Raw genomic sequence first — 23,009 nt, 5'->3', positions numbered from 1 at the left:
GAATCAACGTGACAGGAAAATCAAGTTCCTGCGATCAGATCGTGGAGGAGAATACTTGAGTCATGAGTTTGGCACACACTTAAGAAAATGTGGAATAGTTTCACAGCTCACGCCGCCTGGAACACCTCAGTGTAATGGTGTGTCCGAACGTCGCAATCGCACTCTATTAGATATGGTGCGATCTATGATGTCTCTTGCCGATTTACTGCTATCTTTTTGGGGGTATGCTTTAGAGACTGCCGCATTCACTTTAAATAGGGCTCCGTTGAAATCCGTTGAGACAACACCGTATGAATTATGGTTTGGGAAGAAACCTAAGCTATCGTTTCTGAAAGTTTGGGGATGCGATGCTTATGTCAAGAAACTTCAACCTGAAAAGCTCGAACTCAAGTCGGAAAAATGCGTCTTCATAGGATACCCTAAAGAAACTATTGGGTATACCTTCTATCTCAGATCCGAAGGCAAGATCTTTGTTGCCAAGAATGGATCCTTTCTAGAGAAGGAGTTTCTCTCGAAAGAAGTAAGTGGGAGGAAAGTAGAACTTGATGAAGTATTACCTCTTGAACCGGAAAATGGCGCAACTCAAGAAAATGTTCCTGAGGTGCCTGCACCGACTAGAGAGGAAGTTAATGATGATGATCATGAAACTTCAGATCAAGTTGCTACTGAACTTCATAGGTCCACAAGGACACGTTCCGCACCAGAGTGGTACGGCAACCCTGTCTTGGAAATCATGTTATTAGACAACGGTGAACCTTCGAACTATGAAGAAGCGATGGCGGGCCCGGATTCCGACAAATGGCTAGAAGCCATGAAATCCGAGATAGGGTCCATGTATGAAAACAAAGTATGGACTTTGACTGACTTGCCTGTTGAGCGGCGAGCCATAGAAAATAAATGGATCTTTAAGAAGAAGACAGACGCGAATGGTAATGTGACCATCTATAAAGCTCGGCTTATCGCTAAGGGTTATCGACAAGTTCAAGGGGTGGACTACGATGAGACTTTCTCACCGGTAGCGAAGCTAAAGTCCGTCCGAATCATGTTAGCAATTGCCGCATTCTATGATTATGAGATATGGCAAATGGACGTCAAAACGGCATTCCTTAATGGTTTCCTTAAGGAAGAATTGTATATGATGCAGCCGGAAGGTTTTGTCGATCCTAAGAATGCTAACAAGGTGTGCAAGCTCCAACGCTCGATTTATGGGCTAGTGCAAGCATCTCGGAGTTGGAACATTCGCTTTGATGAGATGATCAAAGCGTTTGGGTTTACGCGGACTTATGGAGAAGTCTGCGTTTACAAGAAAGTGAGTGGGAGCTCTGTAGCATTTCTCATATTATATGTAGATGACATACTTTTGATGGGAAATGATATAGAGCTTTTGGACAACATTAAGGCCTACTTGAATAAGAGTTTTTCAATGAAGGACCTTGGAGAAGCTGCTTATATATTAGGCATCAAGATCTATAGAGACAGATCAAGACGCCTCATAGGTCTTTCACAAAGCACATATCTTGATAGGATATTGAAGAAGTTCAATATGGATCAGTCTAAGAAGGGGTTCTTGCCTGTGTTGCAAGGTGTGAAATTGAGCTCAGCTCAATGTCCGACCACGGCAGAAGATATAGAAGAGATGAGTGTCATCCCCTATGCTTCAGCCATAGGTTCTATTATGTATGCCATGCTGTGTACCAGACCTGATGTAAACCTTGCCGTAAGTTTGGTAGGTAGGTACCAAAGTAATCCCGGCAAGGAACACTGGACAGCGGTCAAGAATATCCTGAAGTACCTGAAAAGGACTAAGGAAATGTTTCTCGTCTATGGAGGTGACGAAGAGCTCGTTCGTCAAGGGTTACGTCGACGCTAGCTTCGACACAGATCTGGATGACTCAAAGTCACAAACCGGATACGGGTATATTTTGAATGGTGGGGCAGTAAGCTGGTGCAGTTGCAAGCAGAGCATCGTGGCGGGATCTACATGTGAAGCGGAGTACATGGCAGCCTCGGAGGCAGCACATGAAGCAATTTGGGTGAAGGAGTTCATCACCGACCTAGGAGTCATACCCAATGCGTCGGGGCCAATCAAACTCTTCTGTGACAACACTGGAGCTATTGCACTTGCCAAGGAGCCCAGGTTTCACAAGAAGACCAGGCACATCAAGCGTCGCTTCAACTCCATTCGTGAAAATGTTCAAGATGGAGACATAGATATTTGTAAAGTACATACGGACCTGAATGTAGCAGATCCATTGACTAAACCTCTCCCTAGAGCAAAACATGATCAACACCAGAATTCCATGGGTGTTCGATTCATCACAATGTAACTAGATTATTGACTCTAGTGCAAGTGGGAGACTGTTGGAAATATGCCCTAGAGGCAATAATAAAAGCATTGTTATTATATTTCCTTGTTCATGATAATTGTCTTTATTCATGCTATAATTGTGTTATCCGGAAATCGTAATACATGTGTGAATAATAGACACCAACATGTCCCTAGTAAGCCTCTAGTTGACTAGCTCGTTGATCAACAGATAGTCATGGTTTCCTGACTATGGACATTGGATGTCATTGATAACGAGATCACATCATTAGGAGAATGATGTGATGGACAAGACCCAATCCTAAACATAGCATAAGATCGTATAGTTCGTTTGCTAGAGTTTTTCCAATGTCAAGTATCCTTTCCTTAGACCATGAGATCGTGTAACTCCCGGATACCGTAGGAGTGCTTTGGGTGTACCAAACGTCACAACGTAATTGGGTGACTATAAAGGTATACTACGGGTATCTCCGAAAGTGTCTGTTGGGTTGACACGGATCGAGACTGGGATTTGTCACTCCGCATGACGGAGAGGTATCACTGGGCCCACTCGGTAATGCATCATCAATATGAGCTCAAAGTGACCAAGTGTCTGGTCACGGGATCATGCATTATGGTACGAGTAAAGTGACTTGCCGGTAACGAGATTGAACGAGGTATTGGGATACCGACGATCGAATCTCGGGCAAGTAACATACCGATTGACAAAGGGAATTGTATACGGGGTTGCTTGAATCCTCGACATCGTGGTTCATCCGATGAGATCATCGAGGAGCATGTGGGAGCCAACATGGGTATCCAGATCCCGTTGTTGGTTATTGACCAGAGAGCGATCTCGGTCATGTCTACATGTCTCCCGAACCCGTAGGGTCTACACACTTAAGGTTCGGTGACGCTAGGGTTGTAGGGATATGTATATGCAGTAACCCGAATGTTGTTCGGAGTCCCGAATGAGATCCCGGACGTCACGAGGAGTTTCGGAATGGTCCGGAGGTAAAGAATTATATATAGGAAGTGTTGTTTCGGCCGTCGGGACAAGTTGGGTCACCGGTATTGTACCGGGACCATCGGAAGGGTCCCGGGGGTCCACCGGGTGGGGCCACCTGCCCCGGGGGGCCACATGGGCTGTAGGGGTGTGCGCCTTGGCCTATATGGGCCAAGGGCACCAGCCCCAAGAGGCCCATGCGCCAGGAGATCAAGAAAGGAAGAGTCCTAAAGGGGGAAGGCACCTCCTAGGTGCCTTGGGGAGGAGGGATTCCTCCCTTGGCCGCCGCCCCCCTAGGAGATTGCATCTCCTAGGGCCGGCGCCCCCCTAGGCTCCCTATATATAGTGGGGGAAGGAGGGCCTCTCACACCACGCCTTTGGTGTCTCCCTCTCCCTCTCCAACACATCCTCCTCCTCCATAGAGCTTGGCGAAGCCCTGCCGGAGTACTGCAGCTCCATCACCACCACGCCGTCGTGCTGCTGCTGGAGCCATCTTCCTCAACCTCTTCTCCCCCTTGCTGGATCAAGAAGGAGGAGACGTTACGCTGACCGTACGTGTGTTGAACGCGGAGGTGCCGTCCGTTCGGCGCTAGGATCTCCGGTGATTTGGATCACGTCGAGTACGCCTTCCTCATTCCCGTTCTTTGAATGCTTCCGCGCGTGATCTACAAAGGTATGTAGATGCAATCCGATCACTCGTTGCTAGATGAACTCCTAGATGGATCTTGGTGAAACCGTAGGAAATTTTTTGTTTTCTGCAACGTTCCCCATCAAAGCCGGCTCCAGTAGAGGACCGGCGATAGCGGCGCGTCGACAGCTCGTTCTGGCGGCAATATTGGTGGTTCAGTGGTCTTGAAATGCCAATGTAATGTTTATTATGTTTGAGATGATTTATATTTCGGGTGAACTTTAACAATAGAGCCAATCTTTCGAAAAAAAGAACATCTGGTCATAGATGCACCCACTTACATCCCTACGAATTAATATGAGACTAGTGAGTTGCACGTGCTTTGCACGTGAGTTGTGAGATATCGTTGCAACTGACACTTGCATATTACATCATTGAAAAGAAAAACCTTAGCTGCATTGTGTTCCAATACACTAATATAACACATTATATGTATGGACCTTAAGGTTAAAGATAGTGTTATGACATTTGGCTGAAATTCTCTGAAAAGATATATGGAATGTAAGAAATGGTTAATCAGGAGTCTTTCACCATGAGTAAAATTCACAAATAATCTCATAAATGTATACACTTTATTCAAGCGAAAACTCTAACGAAACAAGAGCATACATAAAAGATTCTAGACTAAATCATAAATGGATACACTTTTATTCAAGCGAGAACTCTAATGGAGCAAGGGCATACATGAAAGATTCTAGACTAAATCATAAATGGATACACTTCTATTCAGGCGAGAAACTCTAACGGAGCAAGATCATGCATGGAAGGTTCTAGAATAAATGAGAAGTGTGTAAAGATAGTATATGTGAAAAATACAAGGGTGTACTAAGTTTTTAACTATTGGAAATTTCTACATAGTACACATGGCAGAATCTGATGTAATTGATAGGAAATCGAATGGCCCAGCAATGCTTGGACTTGCCACCTCTTGATTATCATATTAAGTTCATCCAATGATCCATATTTAAACTTATTCACACACTATATAGTGATATAGATATAGATATAGATACAACAGACGTGACCCTCGCCCAACTCAACTCCAGTGGTAACGGGGAAATAGAGGAGAGGGGCCGCGGCGAGGAAACTTGGAGGGGTTCTAGAATAATCTGTCTCACGAGAGAAGGAGAAACTTTCAGACTATCTTGTTTTGGTGGTTGGCTCCGTCCAACGTGTCTCATCTCAATCTTAACCTTAGATTCAAGATCGAATGGTACATATGGCCCGAAGACAGGCATATCATCATCACCAACTCGCTTTTTTAAGGAGTATAGATAATACGCTCCCGTATAAACGTGTATTCATAAACAATCCAATAAAAAAATTCTTCCCCCCCTCGAGACGTGCTGGGATACCTCCCCCGGTACGTTTGCGATGGACTGAGATCCAATGCCTTTATCAAGTGAAGTCACGCTGCAACTTTACCCTTCTAATCTCCATCCAATCCACATCCTACTGTCCAGATCACACAAGGGGAAAGGCTCTCAACACTTAGCAGTTTTCAGCATAGCAGCAAACATCAATACAAACTAGGTGCAAACAACGATGCAGTGACACTTGAACTCAGTTTTATTTGAACAGATTGAAACCCAAAAAATAAAGAACTGTAAATACTCATGAGCAAACTATAAAACAAAATTTGGTCTGATGTTGAAACCCAAAAAATAAAGAACTGCAGATACTCATGAGCAGACTATAAAACAAAATTTGGTCTGGTGTTGAAACCCAAAAAATAAAGAACTGCGGATACACACTGTCACAATACCATATTTTGTTTTATAGTCTGCTCATGAGTATCTGCAGTTCTTTAATTTTTGGGTTTCAATCTGTTCAAATAAAACTGAGTTCAAGTGCCACTGCATCGTTGTTTGCAGCTAGTCTGTATTGATGTTTGCTGCTATGCTGAAAACTGCTAAGTGTTGAAAGCCTTTCCCCTTTTGTGATCTGGACCGTAGGATGTGAATTGGATGGAGATTAGAAGGGTAAAGTTGCAGCGTGACTTCACTTGATAAAGGCACTGGATCTCAGTCCGTTTGCGATACGGTCCAGCCCAGCTAATGACCTAACCCTAGCCCGGCCCCGATGATCCCCTGAATCGATCCTTCCTCTCGATCCCGACCTGGTTCACACCGGCGGCGGCGGCAGGCCGGCACCGAATTCCAGCAGTTCCTCACAGACTGCCCGGCTCCCCCTCAGCCCCTCTCACACAGGCACGCAACAGCCAGTAGCAGCCCGTTCCCCGGCGGCAGCTCGCCGGCTGAGCTCGTCACTTCGCAGGCGGTAGCGGCAGCAGCAGCACCAAGGTATGCGCTCGGCCTCTAACTCCTCAACTCCAGTGCCTAGTACCGAACCGTAGCTCACAGCTCAGTTTCCTTTTCTCATCTCCTCTGATCCTCTCCTCTAGATGGCTCCTGCTCAACCTAGGGCGCCTTTATGTTTGTGCAGCCATGTTACAATTTAGAGAAAAATGTATCCCCTACTGATCTTTTTGTTGGCAAATTTAGGTACTTGATGGAGCCTGATCTAACTTTGGATGAAGTAGCAGAACAGAACAGATCAGCACCTGACGAAGAGGATGAAGATGCTTTCGTCGTCGAGGAGATTGGGGATTCTTCAGATGACCGACAGGCAGAGCCGACCGTGGCGTTGGAACCCAAGAAGGGGATGATGTTCAGCAGCGAGGATGATGCTGTCAGGTTCTACAAAGCTTATGCCAGAAAAAAGGGCTTTGGTGTCATAAGAAGGACGACCAGACACGGAGAAGACAAAATGCTTACTTATTTCACGCTTGCTTGTAACAGACAAGGGAAGGCTCAGTACTCAGCAAAGAACTCATTCAAGCCTAATCCGTCGACAAGGATGCAATGCCCAGCTAAAAGTAATTTCTCTCGTCGTGGGGAAAACTTTTGTATCACGACTGTTACGCTTGACCACAATCATCCTATAAGTCCAAGCAAAGCCAGATTTCTGAGATGTCATAAGAAAGTGGACTTGCATTCCAAGAGAAGGCTAGAATTGAATGATCAAGCAGGAGCACGTATGAACAAGAATTTTGGTTCTCCTGTTATGGAAGCTGGCTGGTATGGAAATCTTGAGTTTGGTGAAAAGGAATGCACTAACTATTTGCAAGAGAAAAGAAGCCTGAAACTTGGTGCTGGAGATGCACATGCCCTTTATCAGTATTTTCTCCATATGCAGTCAAAAGATCCAGCTTTTTTCCATGTTATGGATGTGGCCGAGGATGGACGACTGAGAAATGTCTTTTGGGCAGATGCAAGAAGTAGGGCTGCATACGAGTCTTATTGGGATGTCATCACATTTGATACTACATACCTAACAAACAAGTATACAATACCGCTCGCTACTTTTGTTGGCATAAATCATCATGGAGAATCTGTTCTATTAGGTTGTGGTCTTCTGTCCAATGAAGACACCGAGACTTTTGTTTGGCTGTTTAAATCTTGGCTATGCTGTATGTCATGCAAACCACCAAATGCTATAATCACCGACCAATGCAAACCAATGCAGAATGCTATTGAAGAAGTTTTCCCTCAAGCTCGTCATAGATGGTGTGCATGTCATATCATGAAGAAGATTCCTGAAAACCTTAATGGGTATGAAAACATTAAATCTACATTGTCAAATGTGGTGTATGATTCCTTGACCAAACATGGTTTTGACAAAGCTTGGGTGGAGATGATCAATAAATATGATCTTCAGGAGAATGAATGGCTTGCTGGATTATATGATAATAAAAATCGATGGGTACCAGCATATGTAAAAGATACTTTCTGGGCAGGAATGTCTTCAACAAAAAGGAGTGAGAGTGTAAATGCTTTCTTTGATGGCTATGTCAATGCTAGAACAACTCTGAAGCAATTTGTGGAGCAGTATGAAAATTTACTAAGAGACAAGGTAGAGAAAGAAAACAAGGCTGATTCTAAGTCATTCCAACAGCAAATTCCATGCATTACTCACTATGACTTTGAGAGACAATTTCAAGCAGCATATACTACTGCAAAGTTTAAAGAGTTTCAAGATCAATTAAGAGGTAAAATCTATTGCTATCCAACTCAGCTGAACAAAGAAGGATCAATTTTTACATTTGGAGTCAGAGAGGACAGCAAGATTTTTTGTGAAGGGGAGGATGGCAAAGGAAAAGAGAAAAGGGTTATTTTAGAGTTCATTGTCTTGTTCAACCAAGGGGAATGTGATGTGCAGTGTATGTGTAGGCTCTTTGAATTTCGAGGCATCTTGTGTAGCCACATCATTTCCGTGCTTGCTCTCATGGAGATCACAGATGTACCTTCTAGGTATATATTGCAGCGATGGAGAAAGGATATTAAGCGCAAACACACATTTATTAGATGCTCCTATGATGATATGATTGATACACAAGTTGTGCAGCGTTATGATAATTTGTGCAAGCGTTCCCACGAACTGGCAGAGAATGGTGCAGAGTCTGATGCATTGCATGACTTGGTGATGGATGGCCTTAATGAATTACAAAGTAAGATTGACGCGTACTGTGCTAGGTAGGAAGTTTAAGAGAAGGATCCAACTTCAAAGCATGAAGATACAATGAAAAAGAAAAAAAGGAAAAAATTGTACTCAGTCCAATCCCTATTCGCAGTGTAGGTTGTCCTCCTTCAAAGAGAAAGGAATCGAAAGTGGATCAAGTGGTCAAAAAATTGAGAGCAAAGAAGCAGCAGGTACCAACAAATACAAATGAAATGCCAAGTCAATAGAGGAGAAAGGTATCTAAATTTTAGTTATCCAAAAAGATCTTCCTGTTGTAACTTACTAAAGTGTAAGAACCATCTCTTGGCAGAAACAGAACAGCAAATCAAAAAATGGGCAAGACGCCAATCTAGAGAGTTCACAACAAATGGATGTAATATTTCATTCAGATACTCTATGAGAAACACCAATCAGTACCGCCAAAATTCTGCATGCAAAGGCCAGGCTAGCATACCACACGGTTAATGGTTACTTAACTCCTGAAACAAAACAAAATAAAATAAAACCTTGACCTTATAGTGCTAGTCTGAGTTGAATATCAACCTTCTAAATCCCTGAAATAGGGACCCTTGCTTACCCTGATCAATCCTGACTTGTACCTCTTCAGCACAGCCCCTATTGTTGTGAATTACACTGCCCCCTCCTCTCCCTCCCCCAGCAGTCCTCCGTTGACCTGCAAGGGAGGGTCTCCCACTATTCCACTGGTTTTGAATTTTAGCTCTGCTCCTTGATTCATCCCCTCCCCCCGGGTAGGGTCTGTCCTCCTTTTGTTGTGATTCGATTTAGCTTTTTTTTTTCTGTCTCCCACATATGATTTCGTTTCGATTTGTCATGGAATTAATGAGCTATAGTTCAATGATTTTTTCAGATCAAGGGTTTGTGTCAACATTTGTGTTGTTTGGGGGTTGGAAGTGATGGCGCTTTTTTTTTTGCTCATTTCTTTGGGTTTCAGTATCCAGTGCAAACTGGGAGCAAACTGCAAGTTATCAGCTTCGTCCAGAGTAAATGAAAAAACAAACTAGCTAGCTATCTGCATTCATATAAAAAAACTGTCTGCATTCAAATGCCAAGAGCCATTAGCAGCAGCAGCCAACCCAACCAATCCCAATCAGATCACACTAAAAAATCGGAGTGCAAGCAAGCCCTAAAACAGTCAAGAAGTTTTTGCTTAGCCTTTTGATTCAGTTTGGGTTGGTACCCTTCCTCCACCAGGTAGCGTCTGTTGTAGTCCAATTTCTGTACCACAAGCACATAGCTCTTGTCTATCTTGAGCTGATCATTGGGATGATTTGGTTGTTACTGCTGATGGAATCATTATCATTAAATAATTCTGATTGAAGTAAAGTGCTCATACCTTTCTAAATATAACATCTGCTAATGTGGTTGTTGTGAGCAGGACAAGGCTGGGATGTACAGGGTGGTTTCTATGTCAGTCCTGATGCAAAGCTGCTATTTGTGGTCCCGATCCGTGGGTAAGGCACCACCTTAACAATATATCATTCTATCTTCATTGATTTTTTTTCTATTAATGTCTTTTCTATGTCCATTTTTGACACATAGACATCTGCAGGAACAGTCCAGCCACGTTGGTGATGAGTGGAGATCACTGCATCAGCATGAAGTACTCCACTGCGAAGCATGGCCAAATGTACTTCCAAGTCTGGATGGTTGAAATTCATGATGTAGACTAATCTGGAGATAGGGTTGCTCATGCTCATCTGATTTTCATGATGATGAAACTCTTGGCATCGATTTCGATGCCCTGTAGATAGTCAGCACTAGTTGCCCAAGGCTTCAGACACGATGTTTTGCCATGTTTCAGTCTAGGTATCATATATGACCAGACACAAGCCTTAGTCTTTCTTCATTTATGTGTTTGTCAGTTAAATCATTTAGTCTTCTTCAGTTTCTTTTCAAGTTATCAGTTGATCAGTTTCATATTCTTCTCAGTTTCTTCATTTTTCTCAGTTTTAGCTTTCTTCTTCAATTTTATCAGTTTCTTAGCTCCTCGTCATTTCAATTGTTTAGTTTATCAATCTCTGTAGTTTCTTCATCAGTTTATCAGATTAGTATTTTCTTATTCATTTCTTTATTCTTCTCTAGTCCTCTTCTTTCTTTTACTCTGTTGTGTATCAGTATTAAGTTTTCATTGAAATTCATTATTCTGTTCCTCTGTTTTGAGATTGCACATCCCTTTGCTCAGCTAGATTAGTGTTAATCATCATGCCATTGCTTATATTTCATTCAGTCAGTCATGTTACTTCTAGTCAGTCAGTTTCAGTTATGTTACATCTAGTCGATCAGTTTCATTCATGTTACACTTAGAGCTCTCTAATAAGACTTAAATGCATTTGTTTCTAGACGATCAATTTCAGCCATGATTCATCTAGTCGATCAGCTTTAGTCATGTTACAGCTAAAGCTCGCTGTAAAGCAAAGCTTCTTCAAGTTCAGTTCATTGTTTATGTTCCTCCCTCCGATCCAAAATAAGTGTCACAGTTTTGAACTAAGATTAGTTCAACCTTAGTTCAAAACCGCAGTTTTATAGACCTCCATTGTTGTGGTGTCTTTGGTTCGTGTATGTTCCACTTAGTTTTTCTTTCCTCTCTCTTTCCTTAGTTGCGATTGTTCAGTCATGTTCCCTCTCAGTAACTAGTTAAGAATTTGATATGTTTCTTCTCATCAAGAAGCGAAGTGTAATTTTGAAGGATGCATATTACACTGGGCTCTTGGAGCTATCATCAGTGATTACACAGGTAGAAATCAGTTGAATTCTGGCAAGATTGAAAGACAAAGCTAGGTGCACACTTTTCACGTTCTAACTGGGCAAAAATTTGACTTACACTAAACGAAAATCAGTCAACTGATCGATAGGCATTCCCCAGATGTTTCTCCCAGCAAGAGTTATAATTCAGCCCTTAAAAAAAAGAGTTATAATTCAGGTGCCGACAAAAAGTGCCCTTTGATGTCGAATATGAATTGGTTTAGACAAAATGTAAAAAACTATTTGTGATTCACACATGTCAGTGTAAAATAAAAAAATGGAACCAAAGGGAATTCTAGCTTCTAGATGAAAACACAGTTGATTAATTGTATGCCTCAAGCCTAATTCTCTTGCGACCTGCGGCACTTAGGGCCAATGTGAACCCCAATCAACAAGTGCCACAAGACCGATATTGAACCCAAAAAAAGTAAATATTATCTTTCCTCTGTCTCTCTCTCTCTCCTATATATACTTTTTCTAAACTATAACTTCAAGTTAGCTGCGCGCTCGTCCCCGGTCAACTTTATGTATGCCCCTCATCCTTTTCTTCATTTTGATTTTTTCTTCCATCTCCATTCTTTCTCATTGTTTTTTCATTAAAACTGCATTAACTATCAAATCTCTTGTTGGCTTGCCAAGACCTTGATAACGATTTGATCAAATTTTTAAGCATGACAAAATGATTTTTTTACGACAAGTTATGTTGTCGCGAGGATGACAATTTCCTTTAGCAAGCAATGACAAATCCGTCATGTTTAGTTTTTTTATCAAGATTTGTTGTACTCCCTAAAGGAAATTGCCATCCCCGTGACAACATAAATTGCCATAAAAAATGTTCATTTTGTGACCCTTAAAAAATCTTATGTCGTTTTTTTATTTTTTTTGTTTTCTCTGGTAAGGCAATAAATTGCCAATTGCACATTTCCAAACCCGAAATAGCTTCTTAAATCATTTGGAAATAATTAAGTGCAACTCAATGCTTGGACCCAAATTGCCGATTGCACAATTCTAAATCTTTTTTTTGGGAGGGGGTAATCTTTTTTTTGGGTGGGGGTGGGGGGTGGGGGGTCATTGATCAATAATATACTTGTTACAATATGGTGGAACTATGCGTGCAATCTTCTCAGTGGAGTGCCTCATCCATCGCTTAACGCGTGGCTAGCGCCATTTACCTCTAGGTCGATTTTAACTAACTCTATATCCTTTTCACCATACATTAGTCGTTTGATCTCATTTACCAAGTGGGTGTATTATCTGACAAATAAAGTTATTTACCCATCAAGAAAAAAATTGATGTATCACAAGGGGTCCGACCATTTCGCCATCACTAATTGAACCGCTTGAGCGCAGTCCATTTCCACGGTTAGCTTCACCCCCTTCTAGTATAACCCGAGAATCGCATCGGGGTAGACAGATCCATAGAAAGAAGGGGCGGAGGCGGACCAGAGGAAATCAAGAAGAAGTCGAGGAAGATCGTCGGAGCGGCCCACCACTTTTCTGATAGTTTTTTGAAAAATTAAAAAAAAAAGGTAGTTTCTTGCAATGATAAACCGTAATGTGGTAGTTTTTTGCTATTCACTCCGTTGAACTATGTTGCGCGGATTGTAATCTTGATGTTTACTCGCAAAAAAAAGTAATCTTGATGTTCGAGTTATACAAATTTCTCATCGCAGGGAAAATAAAGTGAACAACATTCTGAACAGTGCCCGAGGCCTCCTTGGATCCTTGATCCGACGGCTGTCCGTCGCTAAGTCGCCCCTGACTTGGCCACCGCAAGTCAGAGAACCCGTGCCTTCCTTCCCCACGGCCACGAGCAGCCGTCGGCGTGAAATCCAAGCAGTCCCGAGAATCGCATCGGGGGATAGACAGATCCACAGAAGAAGAAGGGGGCAGGGGCAGGGGCGGAGCAGAGGAAATCAAGAAGATCGTCGGAGCGGCGATGGAGGGGTGGGACAAGGGCACGAAGAGCGTGGTGGGCGAGATCCCGCTGCTGTCGACGCGGGCGGGGCCCCGGGACGGCGACGCGTGGCGGCAGCGGCTCAAGGAGGAGTACCGCGCCCTCATCGCCTACACCTCCGTCAACAAGGCCAAGGACAACGACTGGTTCCGCATCTCCGCCGCCAACCCGGAGGGCACCCGCTGGGAGGGCACCTGCTGGTACGTCCACAACCTCCGCCGCTACGAGTTCCCCCTCCAGTTCGACATCCCCGTCGCCTACCCCCAGGTCGCCCCCGAGATCGAGCTCCCCACCCTCGACGGCAAGACCCACAAGGTCCGCGATCACGCTTCCTCTTTCCCGTGCCGTCTACGTCGCCGTGTGTTGTGTGGGTTCTTGGTTGTGGATTGTGATTGTTGGACATGGATGCAGATGTACCGCGGGGGGAAGATCTGCCTCACCGTGCACTTCAAGCCGCTCTGGGCCAAGAACTGCCCGCGGTTCGGGCTGGCGCACGCGCTGTGCCTCGGGCTCGCGCCGTGGCTCGCCGCGGAGGTGCCCATCCTGGTCGATTCGGGCATGGTGAAGCACAAGGACGATGAGGCCGCTCCTGCAGATGCCGCTGCTGCGTCTGGCTCTGCCGCTGCCTCTTAGCTGCAAGACAGTTACAGTGTGTCTTTTTTGTTGTTGCTGACAGTGACAGTTACAGTATGATGGTTGTTATCAAGGGGATTGGAGGATTGAAAATCCACTCGGCTGTGGACTAATAAGAGCCAGCAATACATATACTCTAGTTGTCATGTGGTGCTTTGCTGTTCCATATTTTGCTGATGAACTGGTTGCTGATTAGAACTGTAGTTAGTTTGTCTGGCTGATTTGGTGTGCATCGAAGTAGTAGATTTGCATTCAACATTGATTTTCATAACCAATTTTTTAACAAAGCAATTGCCTCCGCCCTGCTGGATTTCTTAGGTGGATGCTGTTAATTTAGGATGGAACCTGAAAGTTGTGTTTGGTGAACAGAACTGTGTTTTCTGTCTCGAAAAAGACAATAGAGCGTAAGCAAGATCAGGTGCACAATTGTCTTTTGAATGTTTTTGCCTTGCCTATATCATCCTAGGAATATTAAACGACTTGAAATAAAAATAGGACCAATTGTTCAATTGCTTGTTTATCTCCTCTGAGTTGTCAAGCTTCCGTGTCTATTTTGTTTTGCCAAGTCTCGATGTAGCACGACTACAGGCCTACCATTGTGTTTTTAACACACGGTATATTGAATATGTTTGCTAGAAACCTAAAACTGGTTAAACTGTTGCCTTTTATATTGGCTTGATCTTTTCATGATTGGAACGGTAGAATTGACTTACGGGTTGTTGTGTTAACTTCATCATTTGTTGGTGCTATACTTTATTTTGAGGGAAGAGAGGTTTTCATTGATTCATAAAAGGAGAGTTTACAGAGTCATCATCTACAAAATGACCAATCTCTGTCTGGACATGCCCCAACCTGAAATTGTTAACAGTGCTCACTCTAGCTAACTTAAACTCTAGTGCTCACTCTAGCTAACTTATCCTTGCTTACATTCAACAAAAGGATCAGCAGCCAGTCAGGACCAGTGTATTTAAAACAAGCTTCATCAGGAATGCTCCAGGTTTTCCCCATCTCCATTCTCAAGGTGGCATGAAAACTAGTTTCAGCTTCACAGCAACACACACTGCATATGTTGTCAATCTCCAACTTCCTTTTGAATTTATTGTTGTTTGTAGTAAGGTTATCACAAGGTACTATCCAACTGAATATGTTTACCTTATTTGGCACTGGGGCATTCCAAATAAGCTTCTCTTTGAGTAGCTCCAGACTATTCAATACCACACCAAATGGGAGAAGCTTGCGCTCTGAACATTGTATCAATGAGATTGCTCCTAAGGCAAAGCTAGCTAGAATTACAGGACAAGAAACGTTGTAGGTCCCTTATTAGAAGGTTGAGTTCTTTATTAACTGAACCTAATTTCTCTTTGCTCCAGCTTGGAGCACTGACATAGTTAAAAGCAAGTTTTCACCAACTCCTCCCAGGCACTTGACACAGCTACGCAACCTGAATTTCCTCTGAGGAGGACTCTTACCTCTCCAACGTGATTTTTGTTCTTGAAACTCTCCCATGTGATTTCATACCTTGTAAGTAAGTTTTAATACTGGGGTTCTTTTCCTATACTCTGTTTTGGCCAAATTCACCAGGATGGTGCTATGCTGCTATGAAGAGTAGCCGGGTTTGTAGAGGTTGCCAATAAGGTGATGTCAAATAAACTTGGAGTTCATCTATCATTACTTGTGAGATGTACCGTATAATTATCTCCTGGCATCTTACTATCAGACTCTGAAGCAGATGTACGCCTTGCCGCTCCATCCTCTCCTCTTTAGGGTTTTGTAGATTGTTTTGCACTTAGTTCTCTGTTTTTGGGCTGTTCTTGTTGTTTGTTTCGCACTTGGTTCTCTGTTTTTGGCTGTACTTCTTTAGTGCTTCATTGGCTTTTGTTTCCATGCTTGTGTGGTTTCGGGTATGCGTGTGAGTGTGTGTGGTGCTGGTGTACCGTGTAGCACGGTGGTTGGGTTCGCTGCTGTGTGTTACCAGAGTATAAGTCATGAGGGACTAGTAACCTTTGCACGCGCAAAAATGTGCATCCTGACTGATGTAAATTCTATAGATGTATATCACAGACCTAATCAAATCTTTGATAGTCTTTTGCTCTTGAATGGTGATCCAGCATATCATCCTGAAGAACAGTTCAAATCATATTACATAAAAATATGCTAATAAAACTTGGTACAAAACCATTAAGACAGCCATCTTCAAAGTACTGGGTAAAAGTATGAATGCACGGAACCGACGTAACCATCTTCAAAGTTGCATGTAGAATACTCTGAATCTTCAAAACTGCATCCAGTAGTCTTGATGTAACATTGCTGGCTGCTCATAAAAAGCAGGCATGGAGGGAGTATAAGAATTGCACTGTATAATAGCAAGAAGACCCGTTTTACATTTTACTCGCAGTTGTTTCAAAATGAAGAATAACATAACCTTTTACAACCAGGACATAGAAAGAAAACAAATACGAGCTTCACTTCATCCATCTCATGCATTAGCCCGTCTCCAATGCAGAACACCAAAATGCTTGTAAAGATTGGACAGGATGGTCCGGACACTTTTAGACCTAACGCAAGTCATCAAATCTCCGTGAAATGGTTCGGGCGTCCAAAATCACACAAATCATCCTCTAACTGGGGAGCTTTGGGGTAGTCCGGAAATTTGCATGGCTCACTCTCAGTTGGACCACGTAACTCCACACCTAACATCTTCTACTTTTCAATGGAAATTTGATGATGTCTATTTGGTGATCCGCGTTGAAGATGTGCTACCACCTCTAGTCATTGCTGCGTGCATACATCAACATCACTTCAAGGAAAATACTTCACAAACTCACTTTTCTTTTCTATGTTTCAAATCCATCTCCTCACAAACATCACAATTCACAACAGTTGTTCAAGGAGTGGTGTAAGATTGGTGTAACTCATTGACCTAATTCAGTACTCCCTCCGTTCTAAATTACTCGTCGCAGAAATGGATGTATCTAGAACTAAAATACATCTAGATACATCCATACCCGCAACAAGTAATTCGGAGCGAAGGGAGTAGTCCACTATGCATGGTTGAACCTGGATTTGCCCTCGAAATTTTACTCACTCTAGATATTCTTCTTGTGTGCATCAAAATGCATGTGGTCTGGATATGCCTTTCCATCATTTCCTCCACAATTACATCTCTGCTGAAAATATCATCTTAACCCTAGCATGTAGCAAAAGATTGGCCTCGGAGTGGCAGAGCGATGGCGTTGCTGAGTTTTTTTTTAGCACAAGGAAGCATATATGACCCAGAAAATACACAAAGTTTCTCCACAAGGAATCTAGCCACCAGTGCACTTCTGGAGCCACAAAGCCTGGATGTGTGCAATGAAAATCGGTAGGGGATTGCATGCATACTGAACATCAGTAATGTCGGTTTCCTCTGAAGGGGGGAGGACCAGAGGAGGAACCACCAGCAGACGCAATTACAGGCGATTCCTCCCTGAACGGCTGCGTGGCCGGATCAGTCACACTTGGTAGCCTTTGTACGCTCCCCTTCCCTTTCCTCGCGTTGGGGCCGATTTCTTCAATCATGTACTTCCATCCGTCGATAGGCCGTCTTCGACTAAATATGTGAGTTTTGATGAAGCTAGCAATCTGCAACCACAGTTTCAGTGTCATTTTGGAATTTGGAGATTTTTAACAAAGAAATTATTGTGTCAACTATGACCTGCTGTTTGCTGAAAGCAATGCGCCTCTCAAATTCTTGGAGAAGAATGTCCTCCTCGCGCTGTGAGATCTCCCATATGTTACCGTCCTGACCCCTCGAGGTAGTCTCCCAACCATCCGGCTTGGTTTTGATCTCACCGGTGCTTGGAATCTTTGAATCGCCAAAATCAGCGTTGCCGGAATCAAAGATCCTGCATTTCATTTCACGAGCAGAGTACTGTAAGGAAACCATGTCTTCTGGAGCACCAAGTATATTAACAAAACCTAGACGTATGAGTGAAGGAAAACAATATGTCTGCCAATCACGGTATTCCTGTCGTAGGGAAATAACTTCTTTTTTTCATTTCAATTACGAAACGCTTCTGCAAGCACTTGGATTGCAGCCTACAGGTTACTATAGGCCATAAAAGCCTAATGGCCACGGTGGTCCGGTTATGAGGCAATACAACCAAAGCACAAAAGGCATTGGATAAATAAGATGTCAAGCGTGCATTTACTCAACTGTCATTTTAGTCTTAGATGGTGCCTACTTCTGTCAACTAAGTGATGAGCAGGAAAGGACAGAACAAAGATAACACACATCCATTATTCAGCAAGAGATAACAGTATTCAACTACAAGACTTGCTATTACTCAAACAAAAACTGTACAGTATTCAAGTATAATGAAGCAAAATAAATTTAATATTTACTAGATTCAGAATAAACCACCAGTGTAAATAATTTGTGAGATCGTACTGCTGGATTGGAAGCTTCAGCATAATGGCAGACTCCATTTTGCACCCCTCAACTATATCCCGAGTTCATATTTGATATTTCACCATCAACTCCAAAATTGTTCAGTTTAACACCCCCCCACCCCCCACCCACCCTGGTTCCTTTAAAAACCGTCCACTGTTCACTCATCGTGTCTTTTGCCTGACGTGGCACCCTCATATGTCACAGTTTCGCTTACATGAGATCCAGACAAGCCAAAATCGCTTAGTCATAAAAAAACATGTTGGCAAGAAAACATAAATAAGCAGCATGCCACAAGGACTGAGCGCCCATGGGTATTCATCCTCATGTTCTCCATGATGTTGGCTGGCAACAAAACACCGACTGTGACACTTGGGCAGGGTCGGTGCTACGTGGCAGCCCCACTGCCGTGCCAGCCAAACATCATTGTTGTTTTTATTTCACTATTGCTAACTAGGATGCCACGTCAAGTGGCATGCCAGGAAACCCAAAAAAATTGCCTACATGAATGCCACGACATCCAAAGTCATATTGAACCAGTTTTAAGCAGTGGCGGAGCTTCATGGGGGCCAACAGGGGCCATGGCCCCCCCAACTCACAAGAAACCATGCATATATTTCTTTGTATTAGGCCTATTTTCCACCAAAAATAAGCTGAAAATAGTTATGTTTGCCCCCCCTTCAGCCCATGCCCCCCCATGATCTTGGCTCAAGCTCCGCCACTGGTTTTAAGAGTTTGCGGAGTAAAGTGGGTGGTTTTGGAGTTCATGGTGATATTTGGACTCAAGACATAGTTGAGGGGTGTACTACGCACCTGTCAATTTTCATAGTAAAACATGCTAGTTTCTGTTCTTTGCAGAGAAGAAAAGAATGAATGCCTAGGATAGCAACTTTTATGGACTGAATTCATTCTTTTTCCACAGGGCACAACTGTTGTGCCTAGAATAGCAACCTTTTATGCACTGAACCCATCCCTTTTCCACAGGGCACAAGAATGCAAGTTTTTGCACTAACTTTGCAAGAGACTATGTGTGCTCTTTTTCAAGAATTTTGAAGGTGTAGAATGCTATATTTTTAAGACAGGAGCACATGCTCCCAAGCTCAACTTGGAGTTACCAGTGTAAAATGGTTATAATCCGTTCCAAATGCATTGCATCGTATCAGAATGCATAATCACACATCAGGCAGTGAACGAGCTCACAGCAAATTTCGTGTGAGCATCTCAAGTAGACACTTCATCCAAACTTAATTTGAGTGTTGGCCATTGAACAGTCATCACATGCATATTATACATAATTCAGCCTGATTTTTCAAAAAGTACAGGTTTCACCGGATAATCCACCAGCAATCAAGAAAGCGCAGTACAAATGGACCTTACTGGTTACACTTAGCTGTAGTCCTCACATTTCTCATCACACTAGTTAAGGCATTTTACATGATGCAATTGAAATTTGGCGCACTTTCATACCCTGTCTCAACCGTTTCCACAAACGGAAAAGAAAAAAAAAGACTATCTCAATGATCCATCTTCCTTGCAAAACGAAGGAGAAACAATGCAGTTTCAAAAAAAAATTGTCATAAACCCTCTGAAGAAGATTCACACCGCAACAATTCTACCACTTGCATTTGTAATTAAAAAGTCATGTGATACTAGGCGCCTATATTATGTCGCATGTAAATGGGGTTTTAGTGGGAAACTAGTTCAACAAGTGCGGTGTATCACAAGCAATCGAATATAACCAAGCAATTTGATGACACTAAGCAACCACAGCTACAAATCGCAGCTTTGTTGGAGAACAAAAAATGAAGGATAGAAGAGCAGCAACGCACTCTGAGCACGAGTCAAGAAGCCGGTCGATGTCGTCGGCCGCCCCGCGGCCACCGCCGCCGCCGCCGAGGCGCGCCTCCTCCATCTTGTCGATCTCCTTCACCCAAAGCGCAGCGTGCACGCGCTGCTTCCTCGTCCTGTACTCGTCCGCCCCTGCCTTCTTCGCCCCGGCGCCGCCCGCTCCCTCGGCGGCCGTGGGGCGAGAAGGAGCGCGCAGCCGCCTCGTCGCGGCGCGGCGCTCAGCCCAGCGCTCGTCCATGTCGGCGACGAAGGCCTTCGTGTCAGGGTCCACCTCGGCGGATACGGCCGGGACGGTGGCCGCGGCGGCTTCCGAGGTGGGGGACTCCCACGGCGCGGCGGGTGCCGGGGAGGAGGCGGGGGAGTCGCCCGGGAGCCATGCGGTCTCCCACGCGTCGTTCCACTCGTCGTCCCCGGTGGCCGCGGCCGGGTGCGCTGGAGCGCGGCGGTGGGATGAGAGGAGGCGGCGGGGGCCGCGGGAGGAGGACACGGGGAGGCGGAGGATGCGCCGGAGCGACAGCATGCCGTGTGCTCGGCGAAATGCCGACGAGAGGGTTCGATCTGCTTCCCTTTTCTTTTCCTTTTTGCGGGGGAGAGGTTATTTTTTTTTAGGGGTTACGAGGGAGAGGGTTATAGCTGGCCAAACGGCCCGTACTTCGCCGGCCGGCCCAGAACAACGCGTGCTCGGTCCGGCACGCGGCTAAACAGGCCATGCCAAGGCCTGCGGCATGCATGGGCTGCGAGGCAAGGCCCGCGTGCCGGCACGGCACGGCCCATTGTTTTCTTCTTCTGATTTTTCACGTTGAAGCAAGTTTTTCACCGAAAATACTCATGTGATCCAGAGCTCGAGTGATCTCGAATGAACAGCAAAATCCGAAAAAAATAGTAAACAGTTTAAAAAATCTGATTTTTTTTGGCAAGAAACATTGATGTTTTATCTACATGCATGCAAATCTTCATGATGAAATTACATTTGTAGAGGTGTGAAAAAAAATTGATGATCCAAAGTGCTTCCAAAAACACTTTTTGGAACATCATTTTTTCCCACACCTCCACACATGTAATTTCATCACGAAATTTTGCATGCATGTAGACAAAAACATCAATTTTTCTTGACTTTTTGGATTTTATTGTTCATTCGAGATCATCGAAGCTCGGGATCACATACTCCACGTCCACTTTTAACTAACTCCTCCCAAATTCTGACTAGAAGCATGTTTAGACTACAAAACACGAAGACTCCTCTCTCCAGCATGATTTTATACCTTTTATCTTTAATACTGATTTTGTTTGTACTCTTTTTTGGCCAATTCACATGGATGATGTTATATTGTTGTGAAGAGTAACCGGGTTTGTAGAGGTTCCTGACAAGGTCATGTTAAGTCAATATGGAGATCATCTGTGATAATTGTGAGATGTATAATTTTCTTCGGATATTTTACTATCAGACCAGAAGCAGATGCGCGCCTTGCCGCACCAATCTATCATCTTTAACGTTTCGTTGTGTTTGTCTGTTTTGGGGTTGTACTTTTGTAGTACTTCTTGGGCTTTTGTTTCTCTGCTTTAAGTGGTTTGGATGTAGTGTGAGGTTTATGTCGAGTATCGATGAGTGTGTCTCTGTGTGTGCGTGTTGGGGGGGGGGGTCGGTGTCAAAACCGACGGATCTCGGGTAGGGGGTCCCGAGCTGTGGATCTAGGATCAATGGGGAACAGGGACGATGAACTCGGTGTTTACGCATGTTCGAGCCCTCTCGAAGAGGTAAAACCCTACGTCCTGCTTAATTGTATTTAATGTGTATGATATGGTTACAGAGTTGATCTACCTTGAGATCGGGCGAGCTAAACCCTAGGTTGATGGAGTAATGGATGTTGCTCTAGCCCTAAAGACTAAAACCACATGGGTTATATAGACACTAATAGGGTTACGGTTACAGGCGATCAGTTACAGGGAAGGAAAAATCCTGCCTAAACTTAGCTTGGAGGGCACTCCATGACTCCGAAGATTTCCTATCCGGCCACGAATCCGCACTCTAGCTCGGCTCCATAGTGGCCCATCAGTCTAGCCCATATACAGTAGGTCGACAATCCGACGACCCCTTAATTCAGGACTCCCTCACTAGCCCCAGAACTAGCCTCCAACGTCAGGGCTTATGTTTGGCCTCCGCACAACTCATGGTCTTTGGCTTGCGAGGCGAGTTCTTCGTCTTGTCTTGTGCTGTTGGGTAACGTAGTAATTTCAAAAAATTCCTACGCACACGCAAGATCATGGTGATGCATAGCAACGAGAGGGGAGAGTGTTGTCCACGTACCCTCATAGACCGAAAGCGGAAGCGTTAGCACAACGCGGTTGATGTAGTCGTACGCCTTCACGATCCGACCGATCAAGTACCGAACGCATGGCACCTCCGTGTTCTGCACACGTTCAACTCGATGACGTCCCTCGAACTCCAATCCATCCGAGTGTTGAGGAAGAGTTTCATCAGCACGACGGCGTGGTGATGATGATGATGTTCTACCGATGCAGGGCTTCGCCTAAGCACCGCTACGATATGACCAAGGTGGATTATGGTGGAGAGGGGCACCGCACACGGCTAAGAGATCAAGAGATCAATTGTTGTGTCTATGGGGTGCCCCTGACCACGTATATAAAGGAGTGGAGGAGGGGGGAGAGGGCCGGCCCCTATGGCACACCCTGGAGGAGTCCTACTCCCACCGGGAGTAGGATTCCCCCTCTTCCAAGTAGTTGGAGTAGGAGTCAAGGCAAGGGAAGAGAGAAGAGAAGGAAGGAGGGGATGCAGCCCCTCCCCCTAGTCCAATTCGGACTAGGCCTTGGGGGGCGCCCAACCTCTCCTCTCTCTTTCTC

The 23,009-nt window shown here is 44.3% G+C and overlaps 3 protein-coding genes across 7 annotated transcripts; 2 read left to right on the top strand and 1 right to left on the bottom strand.

Annotated features, from left to right (window-relative positions):
* Window positions 1-6,043: 6,043 nt before the first annotated feature.
* Window positions 6,044-10,387, top strand: LOC123084741 (protein FAR-RED IMPAIRED RESPONSE 1). Of its 5 annotated transcripts, none has more exons than XR_006439391.1 (4): window positions 6,044-6,302; window positions 6,504-8,711; window positions 9,917-9,992; window positions 10,091-10,387. XR_006439391.1 is itself a non-coding variant. In XM_044506236.1 (2 exons), exon 2 carries the CDS (start codon window positions 6,511-6,513, stop codon window positions 8,536-8,538), a length of 2,028 nt encoding a protein of 675 aa, XP_044362171.1. In that variant the 5' UTR covers window positions 6,044-6,302; window positions 6,504-6,510; the 3' UTR covers window positions 8,539-9,670. The 5 variants fall into 5 exon arrangements, 1 of the variants encoding a protein (XP_044362171.1); XR_006439392.1 differs by having other exon boundaries at window positions 10,081-10,387; XR_006439389.1 differs by having other exon boundaries at window positions 6,504-8,756.
* Window positions 10,388-13,110: 2,723 nt separating this feature from the next.
* On the top strand, window positions 13,111-14,019 carry LOC123084743 (ubiquitin-fold modifier-conjugating enzyme 1). Its single transcript, XM_044506238.1, has 2 exons — window positions 13,111-13,555; window positions 13,652-14,019. The coding sequence occupies exons 1-2, from the start codon at window positions 13,223-13,225 to the stop codon at window positions 13,871-13,873; spliced, it is 555 nt and encodes a 184-aa protein (XP_044362173.1). The 5' UTR covers window positions 13,111-13,222; the 3' UTR covers window positions 13,874-14,019.
* A 2,336-nt stretch (window positions 14,020-16,355) lies between these two features.
* LOC123084742 (protein GAMETE CELL DEFECTIVE 1, mitochondrial) lies at window positions 16,356-20,751 on the bottom strand. Its single transcript, XM_044506237.1, has 3 exons — window positions 20,132-20,751; window positions 17,568-17,757; window positions 16,356-17,494 (listed from the first exon to the last, which is right to left on the bottom strand). Exons 1-3 carry the CDS (start codon window positions 20,668-20,670, stop codon window positions 17,261-17,263), a joined length of 963 nt encoding a protein of 320 aa, XP_044362172.1. The 5' UTR covers window positions 20,671-20,751; the 3' UTR covers window positions 16,356-17,260.
* Window positions 20,752-23,009: the final 2,258 nt, after the last annotated feature.

Source organism: Triticum aestivum, chromosome 4A (assembly GCF_018294505.1).
Source record: "Triticum aestivum cultivar Chinese Spring chromosome 4A, IWGSC CS RefSeq v2.1, whole genome shotgun sequence".
NCBI lineage: Eukaryota > Viridiplantae > Streptophyta > Magnoliopsida > Poales > Poaceae > Triticum > Triticum aestivum.
Note: the sequence above shows the minus strand (reverse complement) of the source record. Positions and strands in the feature narration are given on the sequence as shown.